Source organism: Podarcis bocagei (assembly GCF_964188305.1).
Source record: "Podarcis bocagei genome assembly, chromosome: 6".
Taxonomy (NCBI): domain Eukaryota; kingdom Metazoa; phylum Chordata; class Lepidosauria; order Squamata; family Lacertidae; genus Podarcis; species Podarcis bocagei.
Genome location: NC_138130.1, coordinates 91,530,044 through 91,553,592, shown reverse-complemented (window position 1 = coordinate 91,553,592; position 23,549 = coordinate 91,530,044). Strand labels below are relative to the sequence as shown.

Here is a 23,549-nt window from a genome sequence, read left to right as displayed (position 1 = left end):
CTCTTGCTGGTTGACAGATACTCAATAGCTGCTTGTTATTCACATGCTAACACTGCCTGAACAGCCCCTTGCTGGCCAATGTTCTTCCAGACCAGCAGCTCACAGCGTGGTTAGGATCCAATCCTGCAGCTCTGAGCCATCACAACACACTCATTGCGCCCGAATGAGGAAAGGGTGAACTGAAACCATGAAAAATGGAAAAATGTGTCCAAGATTCACACTATCCCACATTAAACAGGCAGTTCCCAAACCAAAACAATGCCAGAATTCCATTTATCTAGTATTGCAAAGGGGAGGTGGAAGAAGAACAAAGGCCCGCCTTTGTCTGACAGACAGTAAGAGTCTACAGGGACTTTCCTGATGACTCAATCTTGTGGCTTTTATGTTCATAACAGAAACTCTTCCTGCACATTCACCTGAGTTCTGTCCCCGCTATGACCCTGGGGTCTGTTCTTAGAGAAACGCAGAAGGGTAATCCAGGACAGGAGTGGAAAGGCCTTGGAGAACTGGAAAAGTGGGTTAAATGTTTTACCGTAAAATCACATATGCTGAAACACTCAACAGCACGGAAAAGGCACAATTAGGTTCACAGTTAAAAGGGGTGTTTGAAGCAGATATACAAAACCCAGGCGAGTCTAGCGGAAGGGATGTCTTTAATTTCTAATACCACCATAGAAGCACCTGTCTATATGCAGCCACAGAGTCAGATGCATGAACCAGCCAAGCAGGTACAGGTCTTTATCAAGTGATATCAGATGGGGCAACTCTGTCAAATGGGTCATTATTATTATTGCTGCTCTCCACAAAGGGCAACGATCAGTTGGGAAAGACTCAGGTGATTTGCTCTGCGCATGCAGCCACACAATGAGCATACACTCAGTGGCGTAGCGTGGGGGGTGCAGGGGGGGCCGGCCGCACCGGGCGCAACATCTGGGGGTTAGGGTTAGGGGGCGCAAATCCACGGGTTAGGGGGCATAAATCCATGGGTTAGGGGGCGCAAATTACTTGCCTTGCCCCGGGTGCTGACAACCCACGCTACGCCACTGCATACACTTCCCAGCTATGCACTGCTCCTATTCAGCTGAAGGCACCTTTAAGGGAAGCCAGTGCCACTTCTGAAGAGGCACTAAGCTATGCAGATTTGGTCCCAACTTATAAGTCAGAGTTAGGCATAGAAAAGGACTCTTTTTTCCATTACAGCTGTGGCTCCTGTATAAGAAAATTTCCCCAGGGCCTCACAAGTTGTATATAAACAGAGAATAAAGCAGTAGGATAGTAAAGTACAAAGGACAGCAGAGGAGGACTTATTGTCTCAAAATACCATATATTAAAAAAGGGTTCCCTATGGTTTAAAAAGAAGCATTTTCCCCCCAGCAGATAGGTGAAAAAGGGGGGTGGCAACTTGCTGCTTTGAACTAAAAGTCATGTCATTTGCTGTTGCTCGATTTGGACAATCAAATGCAGCTGTCTCTTTGCAATGGCAGTATTTAGGTCCCACAGAAACTCCAGCAACTGCCCCTTTAGAAGGTTTTCCATAGGCACAAACTGCAAGACTTGCTGCGGGGAGTCCGAGTCAAGCAGTACACCCATGAGCTTCTTTAGCTGCTGCAGGTATTGGAAAACCGGATCTGGAAGACCTTGGTAGCCAGCACAAAGCAGTACAGCGCTGGCCTCTAAGAGATGAGATGAGGTTGGGCAAGCAAATGAGATGTGCTGGAAACAACTGTGCAGGATGAAAACTAAGCCAGCAGTGAAGCGCGTAAAACAAGAAAGAAGGGGCAGGAGCAAAGCGTCCCCTTCCCGAAGCTCTGGGAACGAACGCAAAAGGCACTCCAGGAGCTGCTGCTGGTATTTTGGTTCCCCGTCGTGAAGCAACGAACAGCTGAACGTTGAGAGTGAAGCAGACTCCAAGCGTTTAACTTCCAAGCCAGATGGGCTGTTGGCATCACAAAGCAATGGGAAGCCTACAGTCAAGCATGTTCTTTGGCCAACGCAACCTTCATTTGGAACCTCCATCAGTTCAGACAATTCAGACAGTATCAGTGACTCCGTAAGAACACTGCAAGATTGGCACTCTCGCTGTGTCAGGCTTCTGAGGGTGCCAACGCTTGCCCTGCCAACGAAAGATTTCTCAAGAGCTTCATTGAGGCTCTTCAGGACCTCACCATCACAGAAGGGAGAACACTTCACTCTTGGCAACCTCCGCCCCTCCAAGATGTACCATAACTGACACTCCAGGCTGCAAGAAGCCCCTTCCAAGATGCATTTTTTTCCGACGTTACCAAGGGAATGTTCTTCAGCCCATTGATTAAGACAGCCCTTGGCCACTTTCTCCTCCCATGCCAGAGACTCCAGAATCTTCCTCTCGTTGTACGTGCAAAAGTATTTGTTCCTCTGCCCGCACCATTTGGAGTTCATGCTACAGCCCGCACGGGGCTTCTTCACAAGCCAGTTATTTCTGGCAATAGGTTTCATCTGGAACCGCTTCAAGAAGAACTCGACGGCACAATCCCGTAAAGCGTTCAGCCTCGCCTGCTCCACCTCGCCCATGCGCTCAAAGAGTCGGAGGTTCTCAGCAATGGTCTCGATTTGGTGCCTGTGGAAGAACAAACAGCACTCTTCATGGACTTTAAGGAAAGATTCCGGAATGGAGTGTTGGGGGAAAAGGGCCTTCTCGATCATGTCCGTCCCAAAGTTCTGCATCATCTTGGACAAGAGCAAGTGAATGGCCTCCCTGCCCAAATAGTGAAGGCAGACCACATACACCTCAGAATTCCCAGCTTTACTAGTGGCTGGTTTAAACACGTGAACCTCTTCGAAAGAGCAGTTCAGCAGATACAGCAAGCTAACGGAACAATGTTCAAACAGAGTGAACATCTTCAGAACGAAGGAGCCCCCGAGGCCAAGGGTCATTAAAGCAGTGACCGTTTCGCAGTAATGCAAAGAGGAAACCAGGGCTTCTTGCTCGCCTGGATTTCCTTGGCAATCAAAGCTCCCGTCGGATGTGACCAGGTGAACGGTGGCCATGTTGCTGATGAACTGCTGAAGTCCCGTGAGATGTTTGAGCGTCATCACATCCCCCGTGTTCTCAGGGCCAAAATACCACCAGGGCAGAGTGTTTGCAATAAGCCTGTCATCCATAATCATCATCAGGGTATCGTTTGCTTCATGGTATGGGTTCAAGGTATTAGCTACCCAATTCCAGTCGCAAGGGATGCGGTGAGACTTGAGGTAATGATTGAGGCTGGCTATGAAGGCGCCAGGAGCCTCACAGAGATGGACAGAGTTGAGTTCCCCATTTTGAAGAGCATTGCTTGGGAGGAGAGGGAAGCTGCCCAGAATCTCATGGAATTTGCACCAAGCTTGGGTACACAACTCAGCATTTACGACTTGCTTGATGTGAGCAATGATCTTCCCTGCTTTGTTGGTGAAGGATGTGTGCTGATGCCACTCATCTAATTTCTTGTCACTCAGCTGGTTCTTGACTTCATTCAGGGAATCCTTCAAGGAGGCAAGAGAACTGAACTCTTTGTGATCGCAGCTAAAAACCTGGTTAGGATCCGGCAGCTGCCATTCATTGTTGGGTGGTTTGGTATACGAGAACTTCTTCCCAAAGAGCTTCTCGATTTCAGCAATGATATCAGAACCAAACTTGTCAAGGGTTGTGGTCTGCTCAGCGTATGCTGCCTTCTTCTGCTTGTTCATTCTCAGACTGAGACAAACTCTGGAGAAAAGAGGAGAAAACCAAATGAGGAGGGAAAGGACTCAGGGGGAGATCACCCGCTTTGCATGCAGATGATCCCAGCTTCAGAATCTCCAGGTAGGGCTGTGAATATCTCCTGTCTGAAATTTAGAGGAGTCGCTGTCAGTGTCAGTATGAACCTGGGGTTAGGAACCTTTTTCTTTCTTTTCCCCCCAATTTTTTTCAATTAATTTTCCATATTTATAACAAATATAACACATAAAAGACACAAAACACATTACAATACTAAAAATAAAAAAAATAAAAACACTTATTACTTCTAAAATCCAAATTAACTTTCATAGTTATCTGATTTCCTCAAATCCCCGCTAACTGAATTTCATTGTGACCTTTGTGACAGTTCTCCAATATCATCTTTCTAATACAATTAACTCCTTCCATTTACTATCTTCATCTCTTTTCTTATTAATTTAAATCCATATTACTAAACAGCATTCTTATTCTAGTCCTAGGCCTATTTGATACTTTCAAGTACCTTCTAATTATCTGCGAGGAACCTTTTTCAGCCCAAGGACCGCATTATTTTCTGGACAACTTTTGGAGGGCCCCATGGCTGTGGTGGGTAGGACCAGAGGCGGAAGTAGGCAGTGCATCAAAAGTAAACTTTTCCTTTGTAATGTAAGCTGGTGTCTACTCTATCCTCCACCCAATATCAGACAATATCAGACAAGGAGGCAATATCAGACTTCAAGACCACATTCCAGGTAAAGAAACCCAGGGTGTGAAGTGAGCAGTGGGGAAAGCTCTGAGGATCAAATAAAGGGGTGGAGGTGGGGGGTGCATTTGGCCCCCAGGCCTGAAGCCCCTCACTCCTGGTATAGACAGTGCTCAGTTAGATGGGCATTGTAAAGCAGCTATACAGGAGAGGGTTTTCGAGGAGGGGGACGTTTAGTAATGGTTGATAAGCTCTGCTGACAGGCTGTTCCTCTGGCGTGTGATGGGAGTTGTAGCCCAGCAACTAGAGAGCCAGAAAGTCAAGGCATAGCAATAACAGGCTCTACCAATAGCCCATGGACTGCAAGAAGATCAAACCTATCCATTCTTAAGGAAATCAGCCCTGAGTTATATCTGGAAGGACAGATCCTGAAGCTGAGGCTCCAGTACTTTGGCCACCTCATGAGAAGAGAAGACTCCCTGGGAAAGACCCTGATGCTGGGAAAGATGGAGGGCACAAGGAGAAGGGGACGACAGAGGACGAGATGGTTGGACAGTGTTCTCGAAGCTACCAGCATGAGTTTGACCAAACTGCGGGAGACAGTGGAAGACAGGAGTGCCTGGCGTGCTCTGGTCCAGGGGGTCACGAAGAGTCGGACACGAATAAACGACTAAACAACAACAACCAATAGTCCAAATCTGCACCCCAGTTTTGGCAAAACGCCCCCTGCATGATTTCTGTGACAAGCACTCAGGGCCTATGTAACTACACGACACAATTCCCAAAGGCAAATGAAGTCGTTTTTTTAAAGCCACTGAAGCAAGAAGTCAGGTATGCATCACATATCCAAGGAGCACACGCTTCTTGTAATTCGCACGTTAAGCTAGCGACAACAAAGTATACGTGTACGTTCATTAACGCGGACAAGATCTCGACCCCGCCTCTTCCGCTACAACCATGCATTCAAAGAGGATCTCCTTTTGATCTCCAATCAATACCCATGACGAATGAGGGGGGGGGGACACACCAAACCATTATCCGTGTAATTAAAAGTATTCACCCCCTACGCTGAAAACCCTCGCCAACAGCTGCGCATGCGTGCTTCCCTTTATGGGTGAGGCCGGGAGAACGCTCCTTCCATTTCCGCGCAGGCGCACTTCGAGGCTCTAGTCGTTTTCCCTTTCGGGTCCGCACTGTGAAACCGCCTCTCCTCTCGCCTTTTCCGGACCAGCCGCGCACGCGCAGAACGCTTCCCTCCTACCGCCCTGTCGCGAGAGCCCGCCCGGTTTCCCGCGCGGCTTGGGCGGTTTCCACCCGTCGGCCAATCGGAGAAGGCATGTGGGGGGCGGGGCGGAAAGGCGGTTTGGGCCGGCGGATGTGACGTCGGCAGCGGCGACCAGAGGCGGAAACTCTTGTGAGGGGGGCGAGGCTGTTCGAGGAGTCCGTTTTAATGAAGAACCTCGCGGGCGGCGTTAAGGCCAACGTAGGTATCGAGGCATAAGCCGCTTTGTGAGGCCCGCCCGAAAAACAATATATAAATATTGTAGAGAAATGGCAATAAATTGAATAAGTAAGCTTTCACGAGCCATGGGCCACTTTTTATCAGATGCATGAAGTGATGTATCCGAGTGTGTAGGTGCCTGTTTACGGCTAGCATAAGAAGAGCAGTTGGGAATCTGCTGAGGGGATCGGTTCAGCTCTTCCTCTACCCTCTTTGGCCCAATATGAACCCGCACATTGTGATCAACTGCACGTCCGCCACGTTAGGTGACTAACTTTAAGTACCTGGCAAAGTAGGTTGTGACCCATGGAAGCTTATTGGAGGAATCTGCAGAGGAGCGAAGAGGAGGAGATCTCAAAAGCACGTTCAGGAAATTACAGTGAAGCCCAATTTCATTTTTAAGTAGCAGGACTTACTCAGAGGTAAGAATTCGCCCCTCTCCTTGTACATTTGTTTTGGGGCAGAGATCCTGACTTTGTCTTAAACTGAAGTTCCCTATTACAAAAAGAAAAAAAGACCAACTAAGTTTTTTATTGGTATGAGCTTTCATGTTCATGCACACTTCTTCTGATACAGTGGTACCTCTAGATACGAACGGGATCCGTTCTGGAGCCCTGTTCATATCTAGAAGTAAATGTAACTAGCGACGGCATGTCTGTGCACGCGCGCGTCACTTTTCACTGCTTCTGCGCATGTGCGTGATGTCATTTTGAGTGTCTGTGCATGCGCAAGCAGCAAAACCCGGAAGTACCGCACGCCGTTACTTCCGGGTTGCCGAGGAGCTCAACTCGAAGCATCTTCAACCCGAGGTATGACTATACACTGAAACAGAAGTCAGAAGACCCGTATATATAGTGAGAGGGTGGGAGGGGTATTACTCAGAAGGGTGGTGGGAGTGGGTGATTATGTTCAAACCCTGTTTTGTGTCAATCTGCTTATTATCCTGGTTAGTTAACCAACATTATGCTGGTTTGTGTGCCGCCGGAAATTCTGCTTTAAAACAAGCCCTGTGAGGGAGAGGAGTGTTGTGGGGTGTGGGAAGGAATATACCAGCTCAGAACTGGTTTCCAGCTTCATAAACCGGTTTGTGGGATGTACTTCTGAACAAAGCCATTCAATCAACTGCCCCTCAAGAAGAACCATACTGTTCTAAATGCATTGGGCACCTTGGGAGTCTTTACTTCTCTTTATTTAAACAGTAGCATATATTGTATCTCGATAAATTTCCTAATTTTTAGGGTACCGTAAGACTTGTTAATACATGTATGAATTCATGTTAAATCTTAGTATACTCGGAGAAGAGTATACTAAGTAAACAGTTTCTTCAACAGTTTTCAATATGTGTAGCGTTATTGCGTAATATAGGGACGCGGGTGGCGCTGTGGGTTAAACCAGAGAGCCTAGGACTTGCCGATCAGAAGGTCGGCGGTCGAATCCCGGTGATGGGGTGAGCTCCCATTGCTCAGTCACTGCTCCTGCCAACCTAGCAGTTCGAAAGCATGTCAAAGTGCAAGTAGATAAATAGGTATCGCTCCGGTGGGAAGGTAAACGGTGTTTCCGTGCACTGCTCTGGTTCGCCAGAAGTGGCTTAGTCATGCTGGCCACATGACCCAGAAGCTGTACGCCGGCTCCCTCGGCCAATAAAGCGAGATGAGCACCGCAACCCCAGAGTCGGTCACGCCAGGGCCTAATGGTCAGGGGTCCCTTTACCTTTACTATTGCGTAGTATATGTGAATTAGCTTTTAGAATGCTTCAGATTTTATATAGATGCTAAATGTTAATTTTCTATTCTTTGCTTATTTTGCCCTCACAAAAACCTCAGTTTGAGAGGGAATAGCTTTTTCAAGGATGCTTGGCTAATAGCAATGAGAGAAAATACTTGGGGGATAACGTATCACTGAAAAACAGCATAGTTCCAATGAAGTATACAGTGGTGCCCCGCAAGACGAATGCCTCGCAAGACGGAAAACTCGCTAGACGAAAGAGTTTTCCGTTTTGGAGGTCTTCGCAAAACGAATTTCCTATGGGCTTGCTTCGCAAGACGACAATGTCTTGCGAGTTCCTGCTGGTTTTTTCCCCTCCCCCCTTTTTCTAAGCCGCTAAGCCGCTTATCAGCATGTCTGTAAGAGGAACTCCACATTTTCCCATATATAAGATTGAGTGAATATATGTGTGTCATTATTATTATACTAATGTTTGGGGTTCCCCCCCCCAAAAAAATTGGAAGTGCAGCGGTGCTAGAGATCTGCACAATAAATACTAGGAGTGTGCATAGCTCTGTAGGAAGGTCAAATAAGACGACAAATATAGGTGATTCAGGAGTTCTCCCCACCCCAAGTCAAAGCAACATGTCAATAACCCTGGGTCAAATATCGATCCCAGCAAAGCCTCTGTCACTGTATCACATCTGTTCCGTATACAGTGGTGCCCCACAAGGCGAATGCCTCGCAAGACGGAAAACTCGCTAGACGAAAGTGTTTTCCGTTTTGGAGGTGCTTCGCAAAACGAATTTCCTATGGGCTTGCTTCGCAAGACGACAATGTCTTGCGAGTTCCTGCTGGTTTTTCCCCCTCCCCCCTTTTTCTAAGCCGCTAAGCCGCTTATCAGCTGATCCGATCAGCAGATAAGCCGCTAATAGCGCTAATCCGCTAATCCTTCAATGGGCCGCTAGACGAAGAGAATCACAGAACGGATTCTTTTCGTCTTGCGAGGCACCACTGTATTCTTATACAGTATGCCCAGTGTAAATTGGGGGTTGAGAGGGCAGGTGTTATTGTTTTGCAAACTCCCAATTCTGCAATTCTGCATCCACTAGTCACATTTGACCTCTACCGCTCCATAACTCTGCCTCTGAACCAGACATGGTTCTTTATTATTTATTATGTTGAGTTTTCTCACTTCATTTTAAAGACTTACAAGGATTCATCACTAATAACTGATTTGCAGCTCATGAGGAATTCAGATTTGCTATATGTACACCAGTGTTAGTTGCCTGTAAATACTTTCATACATGTGCCATAAACTGTGATTGTGTTGTATAGTGTAGGGCGTGTATCATGCTTTCTTGCTTTATGGCATGAATAAGACAAGGCAAACTGTTCCCACATGTCAGAAACGAATGGGGCCTTTTGGGTTGTGGTGCCAAGCCTTTGAAATACCCTTTCTCTTTCCATCTGGGGGGGGGGCTATGCCTTATGACCTTTGGAAAGAGGTTGAAAACATTGTTCTCCAAAGCTGTTAATGAAACCGAGCACTGTTTCTTACTCTGACATCGTTCGTTGTTTCTTTCAATTGTTAATTGTTTTAACTGCTCTTACCTTGCTTTTTGTGATTTTATATTGTTAGTGATTTCACTAAGCATCATGATCAAGAGGCAAGATCAAAATACTTCAAATCAGGATTAGGGATAAGCTGGTCAGCCCCAATCACCATGGCCAATGGTTACGGATAAGGGAGTTCTAGACCAAGAACACTTCAGCAGACATAGGCTTTCCTCATTCCTGCTTTAGATCAATAACATACATTTGTTGCAACATTGTGAATTAGCCTTGAGCATGATTTTTAAACTGGGGTTTCTGAATCCAATCTTACTGGTGTCCCAACTATATCTTGATGTTGATTCCAGGGCTGATATAGAATTGGTTCCTGTTCAACAAGGAAATTAATTTTAGTTAAAAATAAGCATGCACACCACAAATATGTTGTGCAATCCTATGGTTTTTATTTAGAAGTATGTCACCCTGAACTAATCAGGGCTTACTTTCTAGCAAGTTTGTTGAGGATTGCATTATTAGTTCTCTTAAGCTAAGCTCCCTTCACTGTGAACATGTTTAAATATGCTCTCCCTCCTCCCCAACTGTGTTTTCTTTGAACTGTTTTCCATGTTCTAGAAGATGCTCTGTGAGTTTCTACAGCGTAAGTGACTTTTGACTGTTTACCCTTCATAGCATTGGGTGGGCTTTGGAAATGCTGGGCTCTGATGTGGCTGCTGTTCTCAGAATAGCAACATGCCCTAAGGCAGCAAACAGGTTTCTCTTCGTTTTGAAATGTTTCATAAGCAACAGCTAATTTTGCGTGAATATGATTAAGTGTTAGTAATGGCAGGTTAACTGTCAATGTGTGGGGTTTTTGTCATTTATTTTGGAGCCTTAGGGCAGTAAAGCAAAAAGCTATTTTGCCTCAAGCCACTGTAGTCAGAGAAGACTTAAGTTCTGGAGAATCCTCGTTGTATTGATATTTGTCACTTCAATGCAAATGTCTGCTTTTCATTTTTCTTTTTTTTCTTTTTTACATAGTTAAAATTCTTTTTTTTTACACAAGGTCAGAGAGCTCCCAAGACAGTCTTGTTTGAACATACCATGGGTAAAAGATGCATTAAGGAAGATCTTAAGATTTTGCTTGTTGGTCAAACTTTATGAAATTCTACCCACTGGAGGCCTTATGAACCCTCAGTGGTGCTTTTCTTTTGAAGCAGCTTGTGCGATACACTTTTGCTTTTGAAAAATGTAAGCTGAATCCTGTGCCCATTTATCCACCAGAGCAATTACATATCTGTGTGAGTTCTGAAGTATGGAGGGAATATGCCCCAAAGGCAGCGTGACCTTGAGGTGCATTCATATTGCTTGTTATATTTTCAGCTCTCCAGGAAAGCTTTAGCTCAGTTCTTCAGAACAGCATTTTGATTGCGGTGAGAAATTTGAAAACAAGATGACAGTGTGTCTGAAAAGCATGGTGACAAGTAATCAAACCCCATTCATTTTACTTTCTCTTCCTTTTATTTTTGTGCACACTTCATTACTTTTAAAAGCATTCCATTTGAAAGGGTGAAAGTAGTCTTTATACGCTATTCGTGAAGTGAATGGGGTGTTATGCTTGCAGAAGGATGTACGGCTAAAATGTTCATCATTTGCTTAGAAGATTGTATGCCATATTGAAGAGGGTTAAATATGTATTGGGTAAAAAAAAAGAACTAGAATTTAATTTCATTGATGGCTGTAGAGAAATGGCTCAAAACTAATGTTAGTCCATTCTTACGACTTGCACATTGTTCATGTTAATTATAGTCAGGTGGTGCCAATGCCAGATAGCGTTCTCCACTACCCACAATAAAGTTATTTGGATTGGTTTGGATTGGTAGATAGAGGAAGGCAGGTATGCCTACAGAAGGTTAGCTGATTAATCTCAGTCTCATTTCCTGCCCATGCTGTTGTCTTACCTGAACATAATTATTGCTGTGAGAATAAGCTTTTTGGTTCCTGTTGCAGACACCTGTTAATTTTGTGCTTTATCTTCACTAAGTTAGAGTGAAACAAAGTTTATTCCTGTTGTATTTTGTTTTGCTAATGCAGAATAGAACATCACACGTCTGCAAAGATGAAAAGAAAAGTGGCCAAAGCTGTGGGACTTAGACTTAGTCCCAATGAAGAAGCTCAGCTGCTGAAAGAAGAACATGAAAGGAGAAGGAAATTAAGGCTACAGCAGGTGTGTTTGCATTGTTGGGAATGGCCTTCCTTTAGGCCAGGGTTTCCCAAGCTTGGGTCTCCAGACTACAGGTCCCATCATGTTTGACCACTGGTCTTGCTAGCTGGGGATGATGAGAGTTGTAGTCCAACAACAGCTGGAGACCCAAGCTTGGGAAACCCTGCATTAGAAATTGAATCTGCAGGCTTCCATATTTTCATTCTGCATGGGAGCAGACTGATTCTGAGTCTGGGAGCTGCAGAGATGGAAGGGGATCCTATCTTCAGTTGTATGGCAATTCTTGCCCCCCTCTCTGGTTCCATGGTTGAGAGAAGAGCTGTCCATTTGGTCACCAAGACACCAGAGCACTTCAGCCACATATAATTTCCCGTTCAGGAGCGAAAAAGGGTAGAGGGAACTTGACTACAGTGTTGCTGAGGTGTCAGCTACACAAGGTCAAATTAGCTAGGGATGATAGGAGTTGTAGTCCCAAAACATCTGGAGGGCCAAGTTTGCCTATGCCTGTTCTATTTCTTTGTTGCTGGCCCTCATTTCACAGGTGCCCTATTTGTCAAGAAGCAGATAACGGTCCAGCATAGTAAAGCAAGTGGGTTTAAGTATGGTGAACAAAGAATTCAAGTAAAATAACAATTTAAAAAGAAGTCTACAGTCCTCTACAAAATATAAAATCATCAACAAATATATTTTCCCCTCCAGGTTAGAGAGCAGGAGAAGAATATTGCTTTGCAGATAAGGCAAGATGTTAAGCAGAGAAGAGATGAGCAGCTGCATCATTTGGCAGAAGAACTGAAAGCAGAGTGGCAGAGAGCACAAGATGAAAAGATTCGAGCCTTGGAAAAGCTTTATCTGTCAAGCTTAAGAGCTATAGGAGAAGGGCATAGACAAGCAAAGGAAAATGTAGGTAAATTATGGATGTGATACTATAGCAACCAAGACTTTCTGCAAATATCTACTCAACTGAAATTAGAAAAGCTGTATATTTTACTAATATATATGTAATCGTGTACTGATAAAACAAAGTTGGCAGGTGTTGCTTTTTTCTTACATCTGTATTTGTGAAGGAAGACATATGGAAATTCAGACTCTATGAATTTATGTGCCATACATTTAAACATGCAAATAGAGCAAAATAAGGCAAATAGTTAAATGTTGGGCAGGTGTAAAATGAAGGTAGTACACAGCTGTGCTGCAGACTTCAGTTTTGTTTGTCAAGGGGGTGGCACTACTTAATCTGTTGATAGTTGAAGTATGTTAAATCCTAGAATAAGTGGAGCTGTGAAATTGTTCAACTTGTATATTGAAGAGGCAGCTAATGACAAATTAGTGGATTTGAAATTTATAATGATCATTGGAACCTTTGAAAGCGAATGAATGGGGAAATGGTGTGGAACACTGATATTTACAAAGATGCTCCCATACTGAGAATAAACCTTGCCTTTTTATCAGTGCAAAATATTAATGCCATCAACATTTTGATCATTAAACGTCCACTTAAAGTGAAGCAAGTACTTAACATAGCACCATCTATAGAGATAAAGAAAAGGTATTAGAGTAAAATTCCAAAACTTTCAGTGGAATTAGAAAATTCCATTTTACTCATAAGTTGATACAGTAGCTTTACTCTAGTGGGTCCTGCCTCAATAGCAACGAGTATAGACCCAGTCCTGGTGGAAAGGCAGCCATTAGAGCTAACACTAGCTCCACAGCACGTTTTGATGGCAAAATTATTCCTTAGATTGAGCCCCTGCAAACATTTTCTATTAAAAGCTGGCACAAAGACAGGTCATGACATCTGCACAAAAGGGAAGTTTACCTGACGTCTTGGATACACTTTTAAGCTTTTTGAATTAAAATTCTGATATTAATTTGTTTCTATGACAATCGTTCAACATATACATTTAATTTCAAAGGAACCGGATTTGGAGGCTCTGGCCAAGCTGGCAAAGGAAAGGAAACAAAGAGCAGAAAAGAGGCATAAGGAAGCACTAAAGGAGCAGAAAAATAAAAAAGAGAAGTTGCTGAGGGAGCAAACAAGGTAAATTGTACATAAAATGAACCTTCACTGCTTTAATGTCTCAAAGTCTCTTGCATGTATGCATATGTAGGGTTGCACCTGGGTTCATGCGTTCATGCTTTCCAGCCCCCTGCACAGCCCAATAGTGTCTCTTGAGTTGGGGCTGCAGCAGAAGGCTGAATTGTTAAGGGGAGAGGGCATGGGGCTGCCTTGCTTTAGCACGTGCCTTTCTGCTTACTCGTACTTTTGGCAGAACCTCTCAGTAATTACAGTGGTACCTCAAGTTACAGACGCTTCAGGTACAGACTCCACTAACCCAGAAATAGTGCTTCAGGTTAAGAACTTAGCTTCAGGATGAGAACAGAAATTGTGCTCCGGCAGCGCAGCGGCAGCAGGAGGCCCCATTAGCTAAAGTGGTGCTTCAGGTTAAGAACAGTTTCCGGTTAAGAACGGACCTCTGGAACGAATTAAGTACAGTGGTGCCTCGCAAGACGAAAAGAATCCGTTCTGTGATTCTCTTCGTCTAGCGGTTTTTTCGTCTTGCGAAGCAAGCCCATTGACGGATTAGCGCTATTAGCGGCTTTTAGCGGCTTATCTGCTGATCAGATCAGCTGATAAGCGGCTTAGCGGCTTAGAAAAAGGGGGGGGGGGAAACCAGCAGGAACTCGCAAGACATTGTTGTCTTGCGAAGCAAGCCCATAGGAGATTCGTTTTGCGAAGCACCTCCAAAATGGAAAACTCTTTCGTCTAGCGAGTTTTCCGTCTTGCGAGGCATTCGTCTTGCGGGGCACCACTGTACTTAACCCGAGGTACCACTGTATTAGGAATTGCATTGAGTGACTGGCCCAAGGTCACACAGTGAGCTTCATGGCTGACTGAGGACTTGAAACCTGGTCTCCTAGGTTCTAGTCTGACACTAACCATTACTGGCTCTTGTCTACAGACTAGTCTTCCCCAGCCTGGTGCCCTTCAGATGTTTGTGACTACAAATTTCTAATTTCTATTGGCCATGTTGGTGGAGTTGTAGCCCAAAACATGTGGTATAGACCAGCCTATTCCTTTTTCTGGGAATTGGAAGGGCAACGTAACAAAGGGAACCGAGTCAAAATAACCTGCAGGGCATTGTGGGAAGTTCCATTCTGCTCTCTGGTTCTCGCCCTTTTTAAAAACACTTGTCACTGAGTTGGATAACAGCCTGCTGCCTCTTAGTTTTATTCTTGAAATTCAGTATATAGCCAACTAATAAAAATATTGATTATGTTTTACTATTTGCTTGATACAGCCATGCACAAAATCTGATTGGAATGTCTTATTTCTTGCTTTCCCCCTTCTAAACAAGGAGAGCAAATGCACGGAAGAATGCGTTGGATGTCGAAAAAGAGAGAGCTGCTAAAATTGCAAGCCTGCCGCCTCCTCCTCCTCCCCCCTTTGAAGTGAGTATTCTTTTCAGAAACTTTAAAAGATGTTGGAGCCTATGTGATTAAAAGTCTCATCATAGGGACTAATGCATTCCTTTTTTAAGTTTAAGAGGCCTAGAAGTTGGTTTATACAAGTACAACAGATAGCACATGTTGAATGGCAAGACCCTCTACACTTCCCCCAAGTCTGTTATGGAGGGTCAGGATTGCCCCCAGAACAGCATGCAGTGAAAGGACAAGAGGGGTGAGGAGTTGCTCCATCTGGCAATCAGAAATGCTTGTGCTGCCATCAGAAGAGTGCAGTGTTGAATTCCTCCCATCGTTCTTCCTGCCTCTGAAAATTACATGCTGGAGTTAATCTCGTGATAGATTTCTCTTTCTGGTTAATATGTTACCTTTTGAAATACATTGATGTAGCATGTTGGCTAAGAGTGTGAACTATAATGGAGAGCCCACAATTAAATATTGCCTAAACTGTACATGCACTGAGCAATTTTTGGCAGCCATTATTTCTTGGCCTCTACCTATGATCTGCACTATAGGGATGGCAGCAGTCGTTGGCGGGGCAATAGCCTCCTATTACCCATACCCTTGTGAGGGGGATGCATTGATGGAGCTGATCAGTAGATTTGTACAGCACCTTACCCATCTCCCTCCAGGTGAAGGGAGATCAGAAAACCCCCAGTGCCCTGTTAATCTCCTGGGTGGTCGTACCGTCTCCTCTTACTGAGTGGGTTTTGTAAGGGTCATTGGTATATTGTATGCACAGTGCTTTTAGTTCGTTGAAGAGGTATTTGTTAGGGATGTGTATGTCACCCATGATTTGCCTTGTACTTGAAAAATAATAATTTTAATCTGTTTCCGAATTGCTCTGTGCTCTCTCCGCTTTGATCTGCATTTTGGGTTCACTATACAGTAATTGGAAATCTAAAAATGCCCATAACATTTTGCCCCTTTAGACCAAAGTGGATGAAATTTTCAGGTACAGGGGATAGGGAATTTGTCTCTTTTTCTTATTGTAAAATAATTAAGAGGTGACCAGGTGGTGTTTCTTTTTACTTGTACACTTAAAAAAACTCTGCAGCTTCACACTGGCTTTTCATTTCTGGTGCTTTCTGCTCTGGTATGCCTGGCATGTATTAAATTGGCCTGACAGTATGAGGCAAGCTCTGTTTATCGCCCCCCCCCCCCCGTAAAACAATGTAGGGTTTTGTTGTTTTTTAAGAAGGTACATGAAGCTTTTAACTAAAAAAAAATTCCTTCACTGCTGTGTTTTTTATATTGTATTTCTCTATTGTGAACTGCCCTGAGATCGATGGATGAAGGGCGGTATACATATTTAATTTATAATACAGTCATACCTCATGTTACGGCTGCTTCAGGTTATGTGTTCTCGGGTTGTGGACTGCGGGAAACCCGGAAGTACCAGAACGGGTTACTTCCGGGTTTCGCTGCATGCGCAGAAGCGCTAAATCACGCTTCGCACATGTGCAGAAGCACCAAATCACGCTGGCGCAGATGCGGCACTTCAGGATGTGAATGCTGTGGGTTGCGGACGTGCCTCCTTCACGGATTACGTCCGCAACATGAGGTTCCACTGTAGTAACAGAAACAATCCAGAGCTCTTCAGTGCTCCACAGACAACGTTTTGGCTAGCCTTATTTCTGCAAAGCTCATGGGTATAGAGAAGGATGAAGACCCTAGGAAAATAGAGAGGTATACGGAACAGATGTGATACAGTGACAGAGGCTTTGCTGGGATCCATATTTGACTCAGGGTTATTGACATGTTGCTTTGACTTGGGGTGCGGAGAACTCCTGAATCACCTATATTTGTCGTCTTATTTGACCTTCCTACAGAGCTATGCACACTCCTAGTATTTATTGTGCAGATCTCTAGCACCGCTGCACTGCCAATTTTTTTTTGGGGGGGAACCCCCAAACATTAGTATAATAATAATGACACACATATATTCACTCAATCTTATATATGGGAAAATGTGGAGTTCCTCTTACAGACATGCCTAAATCTCTCACTTTGGTCAGTTTTGGTGGGAGTTTGGAGACATCTGTCTTTAGATAGGTTTTACATTGTTTGTAATGGGTGGCCTTGTACTGTTCATGTTCTTGGTTGTTTAGCACAGCCATCCTATTAAAACAAATTTATTCTTCAAACTTTTCAGAATATTGAGTTGAAGAGTGTTTCTACAGTGAAAGTCTGTGATACTGACACTTTTTCGATTACTCGCCATCATCTCTGTGATCTTCACCATCATCTCTGTGATCCATATGTAGATAGAGAAATGAACATAGACCAGGTGACTGTTTTTTACTTTGCATGTCGCATACTTTGTGTAACGGCAGTAGCAGTATTCCAGAAGCACTTGCTGAATTTTTGCTGTCCGTTGTGGAAAATTGACAATCAGCATTAAGCATTGGGAAGCACAAATATTTGCCTTTGTGTTGTTCAACAGTTGGAATCCCAGTGTCCTCTTGGATTATAGCCACTTTTTTTCTTGTGGGTATGGAATTCCTAAGTGGAATACTTGAAATTAATGTATATCATTCCTGCAAAAACAAATATTAAAACTGGAGCTTTTCTTACTGAAAACCTGTAAAAGATTGAGACTGTTGATTCAGGATAGCCTTATTTGCAAAACAAAATGAGGACAATTTTTGTGTACGCTGTTTATGTTCGGCTGTATCAGGCATAGGCAAACTCTGGCCCTCCAGATGTTTGGGACTACACTTCCCATCATCCCAAGCTAACAGGACCAGTGGTCAGGGATGATGGGAATTGTAGTCCCAAACATCTGGAGGGCTAGAGTTTGCCTATGCCTGGGCTATATCATAGAACCTAAATAGCAAGTCCTTAAATAAGTTTGTTTCACCCAATTTTCCTTGTTACTATGCATGTCTGTGGGAAATGGAACTTACCTTCTGCATGAAAGCAGATGTTCTACTGCTGAACTGCAACCCCTTCCCTCATTAAATGAAGTGGAATATTTGAAAATTCAGGACACACAAAAGGAAGCACCACTTCAACATGGTATGCAACGGGGGGGGGGGAGTGCTGCTTCCATTTGGTTGGCCATTGCACAAACAGGGTCCTGGACCAGATGGGTCTTTGGCCTGATTCAGCGGGCTCTTCTTAAGTTCACGTGTTCTCTGCCTCTCATAGTTTCCTTCTTCCCACTATTTTGTGTTTAACTCTAGCAGCAAATTCAAATGAGCAGATTCTTATTTGATTAAACCAGAAGCAGGGACGTCATGCTCTTACAGCAGGCTCTTATGGGGTTCTTCGGACGTCCCCAATATATTCTGCTGCAGTCCTTCCACACTTCACACAATTTACTGAATTATTTTCCATTCTGCAAAGCTGTTGCCCTTAGTAGGGCACACAGTTGCTGCTCTGCTAGGCCGTGCCACTGAATCAGTTGCCAGACTGTACAGTACATTATTTCCTTATAGTTTACTGTCTAATTGAGGTTGAAATCACAGAGACTTGACATATTGTTTGAGGGCCACCCTTGGGTAGTTGGGTGGGGAAGTTAATCCCAAATGTATTTGGGTTCAGTACCTTTTACCTGGGGACGCGGGTGGCGCTGTGAGTTAAACCACAGAGCCTAGGACTTGCTGATCAGAAGGTCGGCGGTTCGAATCCCCATGACAGGGTGAGCTCCCGTTGCTCGGTCCCTGCTCCTGCCAACCTAGCAGTTCGAAAGCACGTCAAAGTGCAAGTAGATAAATAGGTACTGCTCCGGCGGGAAGGTAAACGGCGTTTCCGTGCACTGCTCTGGTTCGCCAGAAGCGGCTTAGTCATGCTGGCCACATGACCCGGAAGCTGTACGCTGGCTCCCTTGACCAATAATGCGAGATGAGCACCGCAACCCCAGAGTCGGCCACTACTGGACCTAATGGTCAGGGGTCCCTTTACCTTTTACTTACAAAACTTTACCTCTGGGTATAGTCTTTTGAGGCACCATAGAACTTGGTATTCCTAACTTGTTGCTGGTTGACTCCCAGCCAGATGCTCGGTCACTTGCCAAGGTGGAAGCCAAGCGGAAGGAAGGACTGCAAAGCAATGAAGAGAGAGAGAGGAGAGAACAGCAAGAAAAAGCTCGCCTAAGAGGGAAGCATGCCTTGAAGATGGTTCGTCTTGCACGGGTGAGCAAAGTAGAAACATTCTCCCGACATCAGATGAGTAATATTAGCAAATTGGGCACTGTATATTTAATGAATTCAAAGTACAATCACCTAACCTTTCTGCAGAAAGATTCTGAAATAATGGATTGTTTAAAGTTCAAGCCCTTAAAGCGTTCGTAGTGCTTATCCTCAGTTTCTAGGTTCACGGTGTGCAATGTTCTTTCCACTGTCAAAGATGAAATATAGTTGAACATTTAGAAAGCCACGCTGAAGTAATTCAAGGCCTCAGGGTAGGTAAGGTTTGGCATTTGTGGGCGTAAGATTGATGAAACGCAAAGCATTCTAATATATGGGAGAAGAGGGCTGTTGTTTTTTAACTGTGTTGTGCAGGTACTTCAGAGTTGAACTTCAATACAGCTAGAATTCTTTTCAGCATGACCTACTTTCACAGAATGTAGCTACCTATTCAGGTGTAGTTACACAAAGATATAAAGGAGCGGATCCTGAGTTCAGTGAGTAGAAGGAAGCTTGCAGAAGGAGTTCATTCTTGCTTCTTCCATAAAAGCCTTCCTGAAAGGGGCCTCTACTTAGTTTTCAGCAGTTCCCCTCTCTGCCAACTCAGGACCCAAGCCAATGTGGAATAATAAAATAATTAAAAAGTGTACCGTGCTGAAAATCACAATAGAATTAAGTCTATTAAAAAAATGAAGGCTTTAAAGCTAATGTAAAAAGCAGGTAAAATCAATGCACTTGTTTCCAGTGTTTCACTTACTTGGGGGTTGTCCTGTAGGCCTGACTTCTAGTGAGTACTAAGAGGTGACATATTAAAAAGCCCAACCCTTGTTCTCTTCTCTGTAACTTCAGCTTCCTGCATTTGAGATTTATTTCTTGTGGCTGTATTAATTCAGTAGATGCACTAGAAAGCTAGGATACTAAGGGGGAATAATGTGGGCTTGTCTTCACAGAATATTTAATGGAATTTTAATGCACCTGATGTTGAGGAGAAAGGAAACAATATTTCATTTTAAGTGGTAATTAACAAAATATGCCTTCTGAAATTATACACTTAATATCTTCAAATGAAGCTGACGTTTGATAATGAAGTATGACTAATAAATGTCTGCATTTGATCTATACATCATGTGCAGTAGATTACAGTCCCCCTTTTTAAAGGAATTGCAGGTTGCTTTTAAAGCGGTATATTTAGCAGAAAACTCAACTACATCATTTGTACTTATTGAATTGGATAGCTTCCATTTCCCTGCCTACTGTTTGTGTGCACGCGCGTGCATATATTCAAACTTGTCTGTCCAGCAGAGTGTAATTTACATGAATAAATGCCGCTCCTCTAAAGTTAATTTTATGACCTGCTAACTAAGAGTCTTCGGAAAGTACCCAACATAAAGCAATCATCATCATAGCTTTAAAAGCATCTTCACTCTGTCAAATAAACTGGCTTGGCTTGTGTGACAGCTTATTAATAGGACATTTTTTCCTGCTGTTAAAGGACAGGGAAAAGCTAATGAAAGAGCTTGAACATATGCAGAACATGGACCTTGCACGCAGAAGACAGATTGTTGCCCAGATGCCACCTCAGTTGTTTCAGCCGCCCTACAAGCGTGTGGAAATCAGGGAAGAATGGCAGAGAGAGCTGGAGTGTGCCTTCGAAGACATGTATACTGGAGACAGGAGTAAGTATTTATAAGTGACTTTTGGACTGTTATGGGGAACCCAGAGATTCCTTTGCAGCTTAATGGAGATTGGAGTAATGTCAGGCAGTCTTCCCTGAAAGACACAAGCTTGCCCACTGTTATGTTTTACGTTGGTTGAGCATATTCTGTATTGCACAGTCATTTTCCAAAGGGCAGTGGTGAAGCCCAGCAGGCCTGGTCAGTGCATCCCATAATCTGAATGCATTTCTGTGGCAGATTTCAGGGGGGACTTCACTAGACAAATTGATTAGGAGAAACAGGAAATTAGAAAGCCACTGCTTTAGAAAGATCAATGATATAATCATCTGTGTAGTCCCTAGTCCATTGGTCTTGCACAGAAGCTTATCTTCCATTGAAAGCTCCACACCAGCACAGATTGGGGGAATACTACTTTAGGCCTACAGCAGGGATAGGGAACCTGTGACCCTCCAGTTTAGGTTGGATTCCAAAGTTCCATCAGTCCCAACCAGTACAGTGGTACCTCAAGTTACAAACTTAATTTGTTCTGGAGGTCAGTTTGTAACCAGAAACCATTCTTATCCTGAGGCGCACTTTCGTGAATGGGGCCTCCCACTGCGTGCACGCCTCTGGTGCACAATTTCTGCTTGCATCCAGGGGCAAAGTTCGCTACCAAGAGCAGCTACTTCCAGGTTAGCAGAGCTCGTAACCTGAAGCATTCGCAAGGAGGACGGTTCGCAACCAGAGGTATTACTGTATAACTAATGGTCAGGGCTGACAGTCCATCAACACCTGCAGGGTCACAGATTCTTCATCTTTGGCCTACAGTTGAATATTCTCAGTTACAGTGGTACCTCGCAAGTCAAATGCCTCGCAAGACAAAAAACTCGCTAGACGAAAGGTTTTTCCGTTTTCGATTTGCCTCGCAAGACGAATTTCCCTATGGGCTTGTTTCGCAAGACGAAAACGTCTCACGACTTTGTTTCCTTTGTCTAAAAACAAAGACATGTTTTGTTTATAAAGTTAATTTATTTTCCCTTCAATTTTTGAACTGCTCTTTACAGTATGTGTGACTTTAAAGAGCAGTTAATAAACTGTTGTTGTACCAAATTTGGCTTTGTTTGGACTTTTTTTGACCATAGGAACGCATTAATTGATTTTCAATGCATTCCTATGGGATTTCGTGATTCGCAAGACGAAAAATTCGCTAGACGACAAAACTTGCGGAACGAATTAATTTCATCTTGCGGGGCACCACTGTACTGGGATTATTTTAGGGCTGCTCTGGAATCGCCATATTGCAGCTTGTGCCCCCAGTGAACTAATTTTCACATATATAATACAGGACTTTTTTGGAGAGCATCCCAGGTAACTTATTTATTTTCCCCTACCATTTTGTAATGTACTGGTTTAAACTGGTTTAAACTCAAAAATCATTTCAATTTGGGGATCTCTAAGGATTCTTAGATGGGTGACACTTTTGCGTTTATGTTGCAAATGTGATATTTACAATGAATTCTGGCATCCATATTGCCCATGTTGCAACTTGTTATTGACTGAAGTTTCATTACATGTTGCTTCATTACAATATAAATTTATGTTAAGTGATAGTCATTAGTGGTAAGAGAAATAGTTGTTGTTCTGAATTGGTCTTTAGTGTAATTGAATACCTTGCTTCATGGCTTCACTTTCCTTGGCATTGTGTGATTAAAAAAACATTCTTAAATGTCTACTGCTCACCTCCTCTGTAGTTGGAATTTTCAGTAGAGAATGTTGTGTGTTGGTTTCATATGGTCTAATTTCTTTACACAGAAATGAAAGGAGACCTTATTTTGCACCTTGACCCACAGCCCTTGCCAAGTAGATCTCAAGAGGATGAGATGGAACTTTCCCAGGAGCCAGTTTCTGTGTTTGAGGTGCCACCAAGTTTGTCGGATGAGGTGAAGGACAGTGAGCCAAGTAGTAAGAGAAAACCTGAAAACTTGATTCTTATTAATTAATATTCACTTAGAAAACAAGTATGGCCTATCAGTTATATTCACTACTGGATATAAGATGGTATAAAGCAGTTGTCAAATGATAAGGATAGAAATAAACATTGATGCATATCTTGCCAAACACTGGCATATGACTCTTGGGTGATACAAAATGCTAGTCATACTTGGAGTAGCCCTATTGGAATCAGTAAACCTAAGAAATTTCTGTGGGTTGAGTTGGATCCTGCTCAGTGGTTTCAGAATTGTCTTGTTAACCATGTGACCTTGGGGAGGAATGTGCAGTTTGGTGGCACTGCAAAGTCTCAGGTTATACGTGCCAGAGATTAAGAGTGCATGTGGCAGGGTAGAGTACTGAAACATTTCATATTTGTAACAAGAAATAACGATTGACCTGGGTTGGCAAACTTCAGCCCGTTTCATGAGTTTGTAATCTGTTCAAAATTCAGAACCTCGGAACTGTAGAACTGGAACTTCGGAACTGTAAGGGACCCCAAAGGGTCATCTAGTCCAACCCCATGCGGTGCAGGGATCACAGCTAAATAATCCCTAACAGATGGCCATCCAGTCTCTGCTTAAAAGCCTTCCATCATGCAGAGTACACCACCTTGCAAAGCAGTCTGTTTCCACTGCCAAACAGCTGTTACTGTCAGAAAGTTCTTCCTTATGTCTCGTCAGAACATCTTTTCTTACCATTTGAATCCATTGGATTGGGTCCTACCCTCTGGAGCAGCAGAAAACAAGCTTGCTCCGTCTTCCATATAACAGCCCAGAGGTATTTGAAGATGGCTGTCATATCACCCTCTCAGTCTCCTCTTTTCCCTCAACCGTCCTTCCACAGGCTTAGCTTCCACACCTTTATTATCTTGGTTGCCCTCCTCTGTATATTCGTCACTTGAAAGTGACT

At 43.7% G+C, this 23,549-nt stretch overlaps 2 protein-coding genes across 8 annotated transcripts in view; one reads left to right on the top strand and one right to left on the bottom strand.

Moving 5' to 3' along the window:
- Positions 1-1,051: 1,051 nt before the first annotated feature.
- CMTR2 (cap methyltransferase 2) lies at positions 1,052-5,666 on the bottom strand. Of its 3 annotated transcripts, none has more exons than XM_081197343.1 (2): positions 5,479-5,666; positions 1,052-3,724 (listed from the first exon to the last, which is right to left on the bottom strand). In XM_081197343.1, the coding sequence occupies exon 2, from the start codon at positions 3,703-3,705 to the stop codon at positions 1,423-1,425; it is 2,283 nt and encodes a 760-aa protein (XP_081053469.1). In that variant the 5' UTR covers positions 3,706-3,724; positions 5,479-5,666; the 3' UTR covers positions 1,052-1,422. The 3 variants fall into 3 exon arrangements, with proteins under 3 accessions (XP_081053469.1, XP_081053467.1, XP_081053468.1); XM_081197341.1 differs by having other exon boundaries at positions 4,239-5,628; XM_081197342.1 differs by having other exon boundaries at positions 1,052-3,722; positions 4,261-5,628.
- Positions 5,667-5,772: 106 nt separating this feature from the next.
- Positions 5,773-23,549, top strand: part of CEP295 (centrosomal protein 295) — a 38,202-nt gene continuing 20,425 nt past the window's right edge. The window contains exons 1-10 of one of the 5 annotated variants that reach the window (XM_081197268.1): positions 5,821-5,901; positions 6,216-6,341; positions 11,269-11,401; positions 12,098-12,298; positions 13,312-13,436; positions 14,755-14,848; positions 17,016-17,150; positions 18,859-18,999; positions 20,486-20,669; positions 22,461-22,610. In XM_081197268.1, coding sequence (XP_081053394.1) covers positions 11,294-11,401; positions 12,098-12,298; positions 13,312-13,436; positions 14,755-14,848; positions 17,016-17,150; positions 18,859-18,999; positions 20,486-20,669; positions 22,461-22,610 — 1,138 coding nt within the window. In that variant the 5' untranslated portion in view covers positions 5,821-5,901; positions 6,216-6,341; positions 11,269-11,293. Of the gene's footprint in view, positions 6,342-11,268; positions 11,402-12,097; positions 12,299-13,311; positions 13,437-14,754; positions 14,849-17,015; positions 17,151-18,858; positions 19,000-20,485; positions 20,670-22,460; positions 22,611-23,549 lie in introns of those variants that run through there. The other 4 variants (XM_081197267.1, XM_081197270.1, XM_081197269.1 and 1 more) reach the window with 4 other exon arrangements.